This window comes from Carettochelys insculpta, chromosome 30 (assembly GCF_033958435.1).
Source record: "Carettochelys insculpta isolate YL-2023 chromosome 30, ASM3395843v1, whole genome shotgun sequence".
Taxonomy (NCBI): Eukaryota; Metazoa; Chordata; order Testudines; family Carettochelyidae; genus Carettochelys; species Carettochelys insculpta.
In genome coordinates, this window is record NC_134166.1 from 3,010,733 (window position 1) to 3,024,842 (window position 14,110).

At 49.8% G+C, this 14,110-nt stretch overlaps 1 protein-coding gene across 1 annotated transcript in view; it reads right to left on the reverse strand.

The window, feature by feature from the left end:
- Positions 1 to 884: 884 nt before the first annotated feature.
- LOC142003727 (SLAM family member 5-like) overlaps positions 885 to 14,110 on the reverse strand; it is a 34,670-nt gene continuing 21,444 nt past the window's right edge. The window contains exons 4-9 of the mRNA XM_074980960.1: positions 13,178 to 13,291; positions 11,800 to 11,838; positions 7,337 to 7,389; positions 6,073 to 6,165; positions 4,129 to 4,230; positions 885 to 2,991 (exon numbers count right to left, since the gene is read on the reverse strand). Coding sequence (XP_074837061.1) covers positions 2,914 to 2,991; positions 4,129 to 4,230; positions 6,073 to 6,165; positions 7,337 to 7,389; positions 11,800 to 11,838; positions 13,178 to 13,291 — 479 coding nt within the window. The 3' untranslated portion in view covers positions 885 to 2,913. The remainder of the gene's footprint in view (positions 2,992 to 4,128; positions 4,231 to 6,072; positions 6,166 to 7,336; positions 7,390 to 11,799; positions 11,839 to 13,177; positions 13,292 to 14,110) is intronic.

Sequence of the window (14,110 nt, forward strand, 5' to 3'; positions counted from 1 at the left end):
CCAGTAGAAACACAGGGTGCCGGCTGTGCGCGCTCTGCTAATCAGCTGGGCAGCACCTGAACCATTCAAGGGTGGCCGCCCAAGTGTCCAGTTTGCAGGGAAGGCTGCTAGAGGTCCACAACCGCCTTCCAGGAGGGCCGCAGGCTCAGGACTCACCCGCCTCCCCAGCAGCAGGGAGCACACACTGCCCCTTGCGTCCCACAGACCATGCCTTGAGCTTGGAACACCAGCACCAGCTTCCCACAGCAGTGGGGGGCCCTTGTGGGCTGGATCCAGCTTGCAGGGGGCAGCAGAAGCTCCACGTGCTGTGTCCTCCCTCCCCACACCTGGAGGGGCAACAGCACCGAAAACCACTCTTGGGAAGCTTTCCCTGCTGCTCCATTCGCTGGCCAGTAGCAGTAGTGGGGGTGTTGCCTGGGAGCAGTGAGGAGCACGGAGCCAGCTAAGCACCCCCTCATCTCCCTCCCATGCAAACCCCCTGCGCCATCCCTTTCATGTGCCCCCCCCACCAGACACCCACCCTCAACTTCCTCCTGCACCCTCCCTCCTGCCCAGCCCCCACCCTACAATCCGCTCCTTCACCCCACCTCCCACCGAGACCTCGTGCCCTCAAACCCTCCTGCACCCCACTGCCCACCCGGGCACCACATCCCCTTCCCTATCGTGCTCCACAGCAGCCCTGGCCACACTCTGAACCCCTCATTCTAGTGCCACCCCCAGAGCCTGGGGGCCCCAGAAGAATTCATCTGGCCTGTGGGAAGCCCTGACCCTTGATGTGCCTCCTCCTCTGTCCCCCCCGCCAGGGCTGGAGTATGAGGCGGGTGAGGGGGTGACTCAGTGGGGGGCCACAGCGGTAAGGGTTGGTAGGTTTTGGGGTTTTTTGCTTTTCATCTTTGTGTGGCCCCCAACTGATTTTCCTGTGGGTGAGCAGCTCTAGCTCCCAACCCTTGCAGATAATAAAGGTCACGTTGAAACGTCATGCTTTGAACATGAATTCGTTTTTTACTTCATATAAAAATGAATTTTGATAAACAAACACGATCTGTGCAGTAAGAGCTAAACACCCGCCCTCTGAGGTGCCTATTTGTTTTTAAGCTTCAGTAGCCTAATATGAAAAATTTAGTATGGATGGCATTAAGGGATAAGGGGATGTATTTTGTTCTCATGGATGGTTGGCTGGTGGGCCACAAAAAGGTTCGTGTTGAGCTGGGAGGGCCATGGGCCAAATAGTTGAGAACCCAGCTAAGTGGTCCCCGCTCCAGAGTCTTCAGAGCATTTCCCACGATGCCCCAGGCCTCTTCATCAGCACCAGAGATGGAAAACAACAAGGACTCCTCTGGCACCTTATAGACTAACAGATATCTATTTCGAAAATACAGACTCACATGGCCACCTCTGTGATACTTGTCACCATGCAAGAGATGGAAAAGGTACCCAACAAGTTACTTGAGTCAAAGTACAGCTGCTTTGAGCGGGGAAATGTACTCAAGTACAGGTCACCAGTTTCCCTTTGGAAAACTACCTGAGCAAAACACATGCACTCACTCTCACACAAACACACACGCACACTCTATATCTTGATTGTACTCAAGTATCCAGAAGTGAAAGCAGCTGCACTTTTACTCAAGTAACTTTTTGGCTATATTTTCCACCTCTGATAAGCACACAGAAATTTAATAATTCAAATGATTTACACAGAGCGCTATTAACAGGGTGGCTTACAGACAGACTGATGGGTCTTCTTTGGGAGATGTGTGAGATGCTGCATCATGATTCCAGTCAGGCTGGGACTGCTGGAGAGGTCCGTGGGGGAAGGGTTAGTGAGTTGGAAGGAGGAAAGAGGGCATTCTTGGAGGAGAATAAGCATTAGTTATCATGTGCCGTCAGGCATTATCACGGCAGGCAATTCTAGTCCAGGATCCTCACAGCGCTGGGAGGTGTACCAACTCAGAACAAATAAACTGCTCCTGCCCGCAAAGAGTTTACAGTTGAGGTAAAAGCTAAAAGTGGGAGACTGTTGCAGGTGTAAAGGCACCACGAGAGGTCCCAGACTGTCCTCAGGCTGGCCAATATTGTTTTCTGGGATTCTATCAGTCTGTCTGTGTCCGTCTCTCCTCTCTTGGCTGTGAGTCAGACTGGAAGTCTTTGGGCATGGCTGAAGTGTTTCAGGGAATGTAGAGTTCCCACCAAGCCTCCCTCAATGTTCCTAAATATTTTCCTTCAAGAAATGACCTCACTCAACTTGCATCTCTAACATCCTGGGACCGACGCGGCTGCCACAATATCCCTGCCTGATGCAGAATGCTGATATGAAATCCCTGAGCCAAAAGAAGTTCCTAAGCGGAAAAAAAAAAAAAAGTTCCTTCATTTTGAACAGGAGGATAAGGGAGGGAGTGGGCAGTAAACTTTTCCTGCCGTTAAGTACTAGATCATTTATTTTTTTGACCAGCTCTGGCTGTTTGGAGAGGATCACTGACGTTTGGCTGCAGATAGACTTGGGCAATGAAAGGTGCCTTCCAGTGAAAGAGAAGTGCTTCAGAATGGGTGAAGTTACAGATTCTTGAATTGTTTCCCACGGCGTTGCAGGCCTTTTTACGTGTCTGCTGGGCCCAAGGTCCCTGAAAGCCAGACTACGCTACCAAAGCACTGCCAAGGTGCTTTAATGTAATAGAGAATCAAGATTCCTTTTGTTCCCTTGGCAGGGAACCTAGACAATGGATTGTTTATTGTTCTATGTTTGCCTTACCACAGCAAAGGGGAGTTCCAGTCAGGGATCAGGACCCTCTGGTGCTAGTACAGTTTATATGCATTAATCCTCTGCTGTTTGGGTGACTGATGTTACACACTGGATCCTCCTTATTCCTCCTTGGCTCTTTGTTTCTTGCTGCATGTTCTTGTTGCCTAGACAAGCGGTTAGATGATTTCATTGTATTCTCTTTTCCCTGGAGTGACCAGAGAATCACTGGCCTTTGTGGGCTTGCAGGTTTCTGTCTGTAAGGAAGCAAACAGTAAAGAGCACAAGTGTTAATGACCAGAAAGGCAAAGGAACGGACAAGCAGTGTCAGACGGCCTGTGCAGTGCCATAAACCTGCCTAGGTTTCCCGGGCATTCCACCGTGGGAATGTTCTCTTGGGCACAGAAGGCATCGTTTGGTATTTCAGAAATGAAAGGATTTGCTGTTTTGGTTTGCAATGTCTAGTTCTCAAACGGCCTCTCTTTTATTTTCGGCTGGAATGGAGACATTTTGTTCAACCTAAAGGTTTTGGGTTTTCTTCAATGTTTCCATTTGCTGCAAGTATTTTCCCACACCCCTCAAGTCAGTTCAAGCTGTAGAATCTTACCCAGCAGTAGTCGGAGTCAGAGGGGGACCCACCCTGGTCCCGAAGGGGAAAATTCCCATGAAGCCCCGAGTCACAATCCGGATGTTTTTCCTGCTTGGTAAGGTACTTACTCTCCAGTCGCATCCCTCAGCTCACTACTCAACAATCCCTCTTCCCCTTGGAGGCCAATTTCTGCTCCCAGATACTCAGTGGAGAATCACACTGAAGTCAGTGAAAGTTGCACCCAATTTAGGTCTGGATTCGGTGTGCTACAACTCATGGTTAGAGCCCAACAGGGCCAACAGCCACTGCAAGCCTGGGGGCAAGGTGTGTGTATGTGTGTGGGGGGGGGCACACCACACCCCTGAAGGGATAGACCCTCGGACAGAAGGGATGGGGCCAATGGAAATCGGCCTCTAGCACCACCCAGAGCATGGCACTGCCCCCGTCCCCGCCAGCGCTCAGAAGCCATGTGGAGCGGTGGAGTGACGCTCCCATGGCATTTTAAAGGGTCCTGAGTTCTCAGCCACCACTGCTGCTATTGTGGCAGTGGCCGGGAACTCCAGGCCCCTTTGAAAAGCCAGACCCCTATGCAGTTGCCTGCCCCTTACTCCTTCCCCAGTCAGCAGACCTGCTAGAGCCCATCTGGAGTCAGCATTGCTCTGCTTGGATGCTGGGCTCCACTCGCCTGATGTCATTGCAGAATCGGGGCCCAGCTGGATACGGAACACGGCCACTGCCACAGGCAGCTGTGGTCCTATAAACCCTGAGCCCCACCCTCTGATCAGCAGATGCAAACCCCTCATGCCTCGGTGGGCTGGTTGACAGTGGAATAAACAGTTTTCTCGCCCGGCTCCATGGATCCCCGGCCTTCCTTGCGCAGTTTCTCGTCATCGGTTTCCTGAGACACCTGCAAGGAAAGAGACGGAGCCATTGCAATGCCCAGCAGGAGACGGGAGCACAAACCCCTGGGAAAGCTGGGGTGGAATCCCCACCTGGTAGGCCTCTACAGCCAAATTCCTCTTGTCTCCAATGGGGCCCGGAGTTTGCTCAGGGTCATTCATTTCTCTGAGCCATGGGTCCCTGGTCCATGAAAGCTCCCTGGTGCAGCAGCCGTGCACTCAGACATGAGGGTGATGAAAGCTTCAGGGATACACTTGCACAGGTGGGAGCAACAAGTCTCCAAGTCCAGGCTGACAGCCACGGGCTCGCGGGACTTGGACTGCCACGCTCAAAGTAGTTGTGACCGGTGTTCCCTCTAATTTTTTCCATTCATGGGCAGAATAAGTTTTTCTCTGTGCACCGAGGCATGTGCAGATGGGCACCACTTGTAGAATCACATGCTGCCAGCTGTGGTTGGTTGTGCAGGCTCTGCTAATCAGCGGGGCAGCACCTGAATCTCTCGCTCTGCTTACGGGGAAGACTGGTTGTGACTCGGGCTTCAAGGTTTCTCTGTCCCCACTCCAGCCTGAACTGAAACATGGACACAACTGTCTTTAGGACTATAGCCCGAGCCAGAGCCTGCCAAGCTTCTGCTCACTGTGTACACATACCTTGTAATTAGGGAGCCAGGAGGCTTGGTTCTCTACTGTCCTTGGTGCAGACACACCAGTGCAGAAAGCTCTCAGCTGACAACACTTTGAAGCGGGGGGTCCATCCACACAGAAAGGGGAATCAAACAACCCCTTCCTGCAATGGATACTCACTAGCAGTGTTCCCTGTAAGCTGGGCGCTTGGGCGGCAGCTCAGGAGGGCTTCCAGTGCCGCCCAGCTGATTTGCAAGAGTGCCTACAGCCAGGTTTTGTATTTCTATGGGTGGTGCACATTTGCACATGCCTTGGTGCGCATAAAAATTATTCCTCACATGGACGGAAAAGATTAGAGGGAACACTGCTCACTAGCCCCACTTCTCCGCCTTACTATGGGCTGATGTGGAAGCAGAAAGAGAGGCCAGGTAGCCTACAGCCAGCTCTCCCAGATGCAGCAGTATTGCTTAGGGTTGTTGTCTCTCTACTGCCTGCAGAGTCCCTGATGTTGGGCCACGGTGGGGGTGGACGGGGAAGGGTGCAGCTGGTGGCTGAAGAACTGTGAGCTGCTCATGTCCTTGGCCCACTCTAAGGCTGCTGCTACACTACCACGGTCCCATCGGAGGGGCCATAGCAATGAGGCAATTCAAAGCAAGCTAATGAGGCACTGATATACATATTCAGTGCCTCATTAACATAACGGCCGCCACCCAAACAAACGTTGAATTTCAGATTGACAGTGAAGATGGGGGCAGCTTTGAAATAAGCGCCCCACTTTGACATCCCCTTACTCTGATCTAGTTCTGCAGGGGTAAGGGACCATGGTAGTGTAGCAGCAGCCTCAGCTGTGCAGTGGGGAGTGGTCCTCTTCCTGGACCAGATCTCAGCACAGAAAGGGAGGGTAAAGTCTTCTTTGCCCTGTCTCTATTTGCCCTGCCCTGCCATGTGCTGTCTCCTGCAGAGCGCCGCACAGAACTCAGTTCACCACATTTAACCACCACGTTATCATCCTTATGTCCAGGTCTCTTTGTTTTCCAGGTCACTGTCCGGACCTTCCCTGAAATCAGTGATCATCCAGCCATCAGTCTGTTACACTAGGGGCAGGTGATTGTTCTTAGAGCCCCCAGAATGCTAGGGTTTCAGCAATCACAGCATTTAACTGCCAGCCAGGAGAAGGAGACCCAAGCACAATAAATGTACATGAAAGCACAGTGTAGCATTCCTACCTGATTTGGGAGATGGACAGTGGAATAGATGGTTTTTGCTGTTTCCTCCTTAGTCTCTGGATCCCCATTCTGAGCCCCCTTTCTAGTAGAAACCTAAATAGACAGATCCCCCCATAGTATCCATTATTGAAATGCACACAGATTTGCAGCAGACAGGGAAAGGGATTTACATGCTTTTCAGGGTCACCTGAGAGTACAATCATTACAAGGGGCAAACAAGCCAAAGCCGGGATCAGCACTGGAGCTTGGTGAAACTGTTTTGGCAAATAATGACTTGGCTCAAAATGCATTTTTGGGGGCACTGCAGCTCTTTGCAAACTGGGATTCAATTCAGCAATTAGTTTGGGCCAAAAAAAGGAGGTAAAAGAAACTACCAAGTCTAAATATTGTAACTCTCCATCGAGGAAAAACCTGCCTTTCTGCTGTTTGGAAACCAAGTATTTCGAACATTTGTTTGTCTTGAAAATACAATTAATTTCAAAATCTAGTTAATTTTTTCCTAAAAGGAGAGGGGATGAAAAACCTCTGAAATGACCCAAAATGAGCAAAAACATTGAGAAGTCCTGTGGCAGCTTGTAAGTTTCCATGGCAAAGACCTGCTTCATCAGATGCATCTGACAAAGTGGGTCTTTGCCCACAAAAGCTTATACTGCCATAAATCTGTCAGTAAGTTGCCACAGGACTTCTCGTTATTTTTGCGGATACAGACTAACACGACAACCCCTCTGATACTTGTCACCAAAATGAGCAGTGAGCAGGGGAATGAAAACATGTCAGTTCAGGTCAAAATTAACACTTTTCTTTGGGGGAGAAAAAGCCCTCTTCAAGTCATAGTTTCAGTTCAAATTGGAGGGGAATTTTTTGATTCATCCCCTGAACTGAACGATGAGTTATTTACTCAGCTCCAATGTTACAGCCCAATCTGGAAATCCAGTTCTGTTGGATCAGGGCTCCTTGCAGCTACAAAAAGGGCCAAGGCTCAGCACAGCTGCCCAGTCGCTGTAAGAGCAGCTGCAACTTTCCGTGTCGACCAAGCACCACTACATGCTCCGAACAGACCTCAAAACCTTTCTAGCTGCTTCCAGGGCCACTTCCTCTCCCTCCCCCTCACAAAGTGACCACAGTGCTTCTGCTACCCCACCTGTCCCTTGAGTGGAGTGAACACATGGTACATCCAATCCACCTGGCTACTCGGCTGGCTAAACCAGCCCATTCCCTGGAGTTGATAATGGTTTCCCCACAAGGGAGATTTAGGTGAACTCACCAGCGGGGGATTACTGACTTGGGCATAAATGGTGCTGTTTTCCACATCAGCCCCTGCAAGGAAAAGAAGGTAAAAAATGAATGAATGGAGCAGACTTTGCTGCCAGTGGAGATGAGGAACGGAGGGGCAGTGGCCTTGTTACATAGGGTGGGGCCCTCATCACTTCTGTATACTAACTTCAGACAGAAGGTGTGGGGGCATGTGTTCACTTCTCCCCTGGGGAACATGCACGAGTGCTTATGGGAAATCACTGATTTCTGATCCATGCTGCTCATGGTACTGGGCTCACTCAACCGGTGTCATCAAAGATCCCGGGGCACTTTGTGAATGACTGGGGTGTCCCCCTCAGAACCCCAGCAAACTCAATTCTGGTAACTGTAGTCTCTCTCCTTCACGTCTCCTTGCGATTTCACTTTGAGGGGGGATTCTTTTATTTCACTTCCTGCTCTCAATTGCCCTGGTGTCACTGTGCAGTTGCACATGCTGCTAAAGAGCACCTGTGAACTGGCCATCCCCGAGGCAGTGCTGTGGGAGTGAGCCCTGCGCAGTGTTCATGTGCAATATTAACCAGCTGCCCTGCTTCCCCACCCACCCCATGTGGCTGCATTACAAGGAGTGACAAACAGCTCTGTAAACATTATCAGTCGTTTTGTTAGACACTTTGGGATACCTAGGGACAAAAAGGACTAAATAACTGTCCAAAGAATGAATAGGTGAGTGCGGAGCTTTTACTTTTGAAGACTGTTCAAGTTGCTAAGATGGCAGCCCTACTATATAGAGGAGTGGGGACAGTTTTTGAAAAGAGGGATAATACCTAAGTTTCTTCAGTTCTTTCCTGTTTTTGTTGAAATTAAAATTCCTTGGAAACTTTAAACTTTTAAAGAAACTTGACAAATTGCAATCAGCTCTATACTTGCGTCACAACGGGGAAAAATGTAAAAAAATAGTCTTTTTTTGTGTGTGTGAATTTTTTAAAATCAAGATTTGAGAAATTGCTCCCAGCTCTCTGAGACAACTGTCACTTTACACTTAAAACTTAAAATTACACAGACTTAAAATTAAATCAGACTCGCAGAGGTGTCAGGGATCTGCTGGATTCTAAGCACTGCTGCCGCAGAGGGCTTGTATATGAGCATTAAAACACCTCCAGCCACAAACAACAAACCAGGAACTTCTACCTTTGTGTGGCCGTTATTTCAGATGAAGTTAAAACAAGAGAGGCTGAGTCTACACTACAAGATAAATTTGAATTTAAGGCAGTTAGCTTGATATTCAAATTTCACTGTCTGCACGGTAATGCCATTAGCTCGATCTAGGCAGCGCTAATATTGATATAATATTGATATCATAATACTTTGGAACCGGGTGGGTGTAGTATCAAGTTTGAATCTGAAATTTTGAATAAAGGTAAGTGTGGAAGCCCCATGTCTTAAAATCTAATTTATTAGCCTCCAGAGGTGTCCCGTATATAACTCACAATGCCCCACAGTGCTACCCTCTGGCTGCTGCTGCACCTGACTCCCAGCTGCCTGCCCCATGTGGGAGCTGGGAAACTGACCAGCACAGCAGCCCTGGTCAATTTCACAACTCCTCCAAGGGGGGAGAACCTGGGAAACTGACCAGTGCAGCTACCTGTCTCCCAGCTGCGCCTGGCTCCTGTGAGCCAGGTGCAGCCGTGCTGGTCAGCTTTGTGGCTCCCCCAAGCTGTGGGGACTCAGGAATCAGGCAGCAGGGTGAGCGCTGCCAGCAGTGGGGGTGCAGTAGGGCTATGGGGGAGGGCGCAGAATGTAGGGCTGATGGAACTGTGGGATACGTTCCCACAATCCACTGCTGCAACAGTTGATTTTGGCCACTCTAGTGTGGCAGCACCAACTCGACTTTGTGTGGACTTTGTGGGAAGTGAAGATATACAAAATCACATTTATAAAACCCAGAGTTATAAAACTGAATTTAATAAAATCAAATTTAGCTGGTAGTATAAATGTAGCCAGAGAGAGTTCAAATACAAAGCCTCCATGGGAGAAAGTGGCTCATTTTGTAACAAGTCCAGACTGTACTGCCTTTGGGGTTAATTCTTCTTTGGCTACCATGTTGTGTGGCTGACAACAACCCCACAACTAGTTACCAAAACAGGAAGAAACAGGACACATTTGTTGAGTGGTGACAATCTTTTCTTCTGCCCTTTGGTTTCTTAGGACTGTTATACTTTGCAGCTTGAGAAGGTAGTCTTTGATACATAATGGCTCCGATTCAGAAAAGCACTTAAATGCTTATGTCATTGTAATAGTGAGCTCTTATCTAGAGCTTTTCATCTGCCAGTCTCAAAGCACTTTACAAAGGAAGCCTTTAATCTCCATTTTACAGAAGGGGAAACTGAGGCACAGAGCAGGAAAACCAACTCCTCCATGGTCACCCAGCAGTCAAGTGGCAGAGCTGATACTAGAACTCTGATTTCCTGAACCCTAGTCAGGGTACTGCCCACTAGGTAGCAATGCCTGTCCAAGCCAGCTTTAGCTCCCTTAAACTGCCCTGGGCCTTACAAAGGCATCAATGTTCTCCAGAGTACAGATACTTTCTTGGATTGGGCAATTGCTTACGAAGCAGCTCCACTCCTCTTTGCATTCCATCTCTCCTACATTCCTGCATAAGTCGTTCAACTGGCCAATGCCATTCCTCTGTTTTCCGAGCTCTTGAGGGATCTTTTGCTGTTGTCTTCAGCTGCATTTGCACAAAATTGCTGTTCAAAGCTACAAGTCCAAATCCTTCTTCATTTCATTGAGCCAGAACCATTCCATACTCCTGTAAGTGGTCATTCCACATTTCTATTTATCTTCCCTTAGCCAGAAAATTTCTCCCAGGGTTCTTTGCTTTCTCTGGGCTCTTTGTGATTTTACAGTCCCATCCTCATGGCTGCATCTCTGTCCTTCCCAGTAGCGAAGCATAAAAGAAGGATTTTCATGCCTAAGTGCCTTTTTATTCCAGGTTTAAAGAAAACAACAGACAAAGGAAGAACAAAAGAGAGGGAGAGAGAGCCCAATGTGTGTGACTGGCCTTCAACATTCTGCATCCGAGAAGAAACACAAGATGACACCTGCCTCACTACCACTTACACCACAACCCTTCACCTGGCTGTCTTCACCTGGCTGTCCACTGCAACCAAGCCTGCCTGATTTACAGCACCAGTGTACAGCCTGTGGCCTAACCCCTGTCTCCTGCACTAAGATCTCTGGCTTTTGGACACCTATTGCATTTTGTAGGTAGATGGGGCTACACAAGTACCCTGCATCCCCTACCAGTCACTCAGCTCACAGCCTTGCCCTCATTTCCTCCAATGAGAGAAACCGATGGAGCTGGGTGTGGAGCTGATGGGGAAGCAGTGTGAGGAGCAGCTGGCAAGTGGAGGGAAGGTCTGGTGGTCAATTTCACAGACCAAGCCTGCCAAAGAGCAGGAGGGGGAAGGGGGCAGTTGCCCCAGGACCTGTTAATTCAAAGGGGCTCAGGGCTCCTGATGGCCACTGTGCTTCTGCAACAGTGCTAGGGACCAGTGCCCTGAGCCCTTTAAATCTGTGCCAGAGTGCAGCTCTGAGGGCTAGTGGCAGGGAGGTGAAACAGAGAGCGGGCTGTCCAAGCCCTGCCCCTTCTGCATGAGGTCCTGCCCCTTGCAGGAGCATGGTGCCACCCCCGATACACGCCTGGTCCAGAGGGCCACAAAGGCTGTTAATTCCCCTGCCACAGACAAAATCTGTACAGCCCTTAGCCCCTCTTCCTCCTCCATTTACACATGGGGTTAAGGTCATGGGTAGGGAGAACACAGCACTAGAGGGTATCCAGACTAGGGGAGATGGAAGGAAGTGTAGCTAAGAGGGGCGTGGCTGGGGGGAGTGTCCAGCCAGAGGAGGTGTGGTCCCATGTGGCTGAGATATGGAGAACCAGGCAGAGGGGGTGTGTTCGTACAGAAATAATGCCCCTTGCCTTGCATGAAGATGGTACGATATACACAGTGAGGGGCTCGGGAAAGGAGTTAACCACTTTGCACTCCCATCTGCTAACCAGGATTCCCTGTAATATGTTGTATCCATGGACAGAATAAATTTTATTATGGGCACCTAGGCATGTGCCAAAGTGCACCACCCATAGAAACAAATGCTGCTCATTGTGGGTTCTCTGCTAATCAGCTGGGCAGCCCTTGAATCTCTCCTGGGTGGGTGCCCAAGTGCAAAGTGTACAGGAAACAGTACTTCTAACCTTTCCCTTCTCACTCAGCTCCAGCCGTGGCTCTTGTATATGTTGTGGCAGCTCCCGCAATGCCCCAGGCAGCTACAGAGAGGCTGGAGCCATCACTGGGCGACATCCTTAGATTGCTGCCTGGGCCAAGGGTCTTCTTTGGGCTGGGTTTGCCCTTTGGGGAGAAGCAAGGAGAGAGTGCAGGCCACGCGGGGTAACGGGACTGGGGTGACTCTTACCTGTGTTGCCGGCATCTTGTAGAGCGTGCTTCTGCATGCCTGACACAGAAGGAAAAGAAAGGGACACGGATTAGACGAGCAAAGCTCAGACCAAGAGCAAAACTTCTTTACCATCTCTGGTTTTCAACCTTGTCCATACCCAGAACACTTCCTGTACCACCAGGACCTTTTCTCCTCCTCTTCTTAGTGCTAAGGAGAGGCTGGGAGTGGGGAGAAGCAGAAATGGGACCTTGCTTCTAGGATGCTGGTATCATGCAGTTTCCAAGAAAAGCTCTGCTCTAATCAGAGGTATCTGCTTTCCTCTGGGGAGTAGGGACTGTCCTGCTGCTGTTTGCAATCCACACTGATGGGTGTAATCAGCAGCCCCTCCCATAACTGCAAAGTCCAGAACAGGACATAAGGAGAACATAAGGGCAGGGCTACACTGCAGGGGAAGGTTGACTTAACATATGCAATTCCAGCTGTGTTAATCACATAGCTGGAGTTGATGTACCTTAGGTCAGGCTTCTGTGCCATTTCCACTAAGGGAGATTTTCCCTTATAAATGGAAAGTGGGTGGAACTAGCCCCCTGAGAATCCCCCCAATCCACAAGAAGCGGATCTCCCTGGCCATTGTGGACCTGGAAGAAGGGATCTGCACCTGCCCTGCCCCCGCCCTATACAGCACAAATCAGGTGTGTGGCTGGAGAGTTCTCTGTTGTAGCTTGTCTCAGCAACCCAAGGCCATAGGGAACAACAGGAAGCAGAGCATAATTAGAACAGCCACAAGGCTCCTCTAACTTGAAACTGTGGTGTATTGGGCGCGGGGAATCCAGCTTCCCTCTGTCCTTGCTCCAGTGGCAGCACCTGACAACTGAAGTCTACTGTAGAGGTGCTGTGGCATTGTGGAATGGGAGCTGGGGAGCCAGAGAGGACCAGAGAGTCTGTCTTTGTCCAGCAACCTCAATAAAGAATTCTGTTTATATTCATCAGAGCCAAGCCCTACCTCGCCTCTACGGCAAAGGTCACTACAAGCTGCTCTCTTAAGTCCAGTAAGAGACCTATTCTCCCCAAAGGGGATTGGGGTGATCTGCAACCCTTCCCAGCAGCAGCCGGTGGAGCTAAACTGGGAGCGGGACCCTTTGCAGTCTGTCCCAGCCTGCTCCCCTTTGTAGCTGCCTTAATCCGAACTCCTAGCACAGTGCACTCCTATCAGGGGCTGGGGCTTCGTAGCTTCATACTGCGTCAGCAGCTGGGGTGGGGCAAAGCACCATGCTCCTGCCTCACTAGGGGGCTAGACGGCGTCTGTGCTGCCGAGACCCCTTCCAGCCCTATGTTGTTATGTCTGACACCCATTGTACTACACCAGCTGTTATTCCTCCCCAAGGAAGCAACTTACCTCTTTTTGTCTTCCAGGTTCTGTAACAACAGTACAGAATGATGACAAAAACAAATGCCAATGGTACCATGATTCCAACAATCCCACCTACGTGCCTCTGTGGTAGTGGGCTTGCTTAAAAGAAAAGATAAATAGTTCAGTGATGGTGGAGAAAGCAGCCGTGAGATGTGACCAGAACCAGCATTCCCCTACTCTAAAACCATCTGCTGTCTCCCAAGAACTGCCAAGAGTTTGCTGGCACCTTTCCTGCCACTACAGCCAGCCCAGCAGTAGGGAGTGTTTAGGAGGCTGAGTCTTGCCTCACTACTGAGTGTTGGTAAACAGCCCTCATTCAGAGCCCATGCGGCCCATCGTGCTGAGCGCAATGGGCTCCTTGTTTACTTGTGCTGTGTCCCCTCTAAGCTTTCCATCCATGCCAATACTTTTAGGTGTACGAGGCATGTGCCAATGTGCACCAGCAGAAGAAATGAAAAACTTAGCTGCGGGTGCTCTGCTAATCAGCTGTGTAGCATTGGAATTCTGGCAGTAGCCAGTTCTTGTTTTAGCTTTACGGGGCAGGGACCCTCTTCTTTTTTCCCGGTGTTTGTAGCACACACTGGGGTCCCTCTTCATAACTATGGCTCCTAGGTGCTACAGTAATACGAACAATACATTATTAGCAAGGTACTCTCTAATTTTTTTTCCATCCATGTGCAGAATAAGTTCTGTTCTGTGTACTAAGGAAGATGTGGGTGTGGACCACCCCTAGAAATATGCTCTGCTGGCTGTGGGTGCTCTGCTAATCAGTTAAGTGGCATTGGAGTTTTTCCTGGCTGCCCACCCGCATGCTCAGCTTGCACAGAACCCTGATTGTTATTATATTTTGGCCTCACTATGGTTTGACAATGAAGCGAAAATCACTGACTAATTGTGCCAGGACAAACAACAAATTTA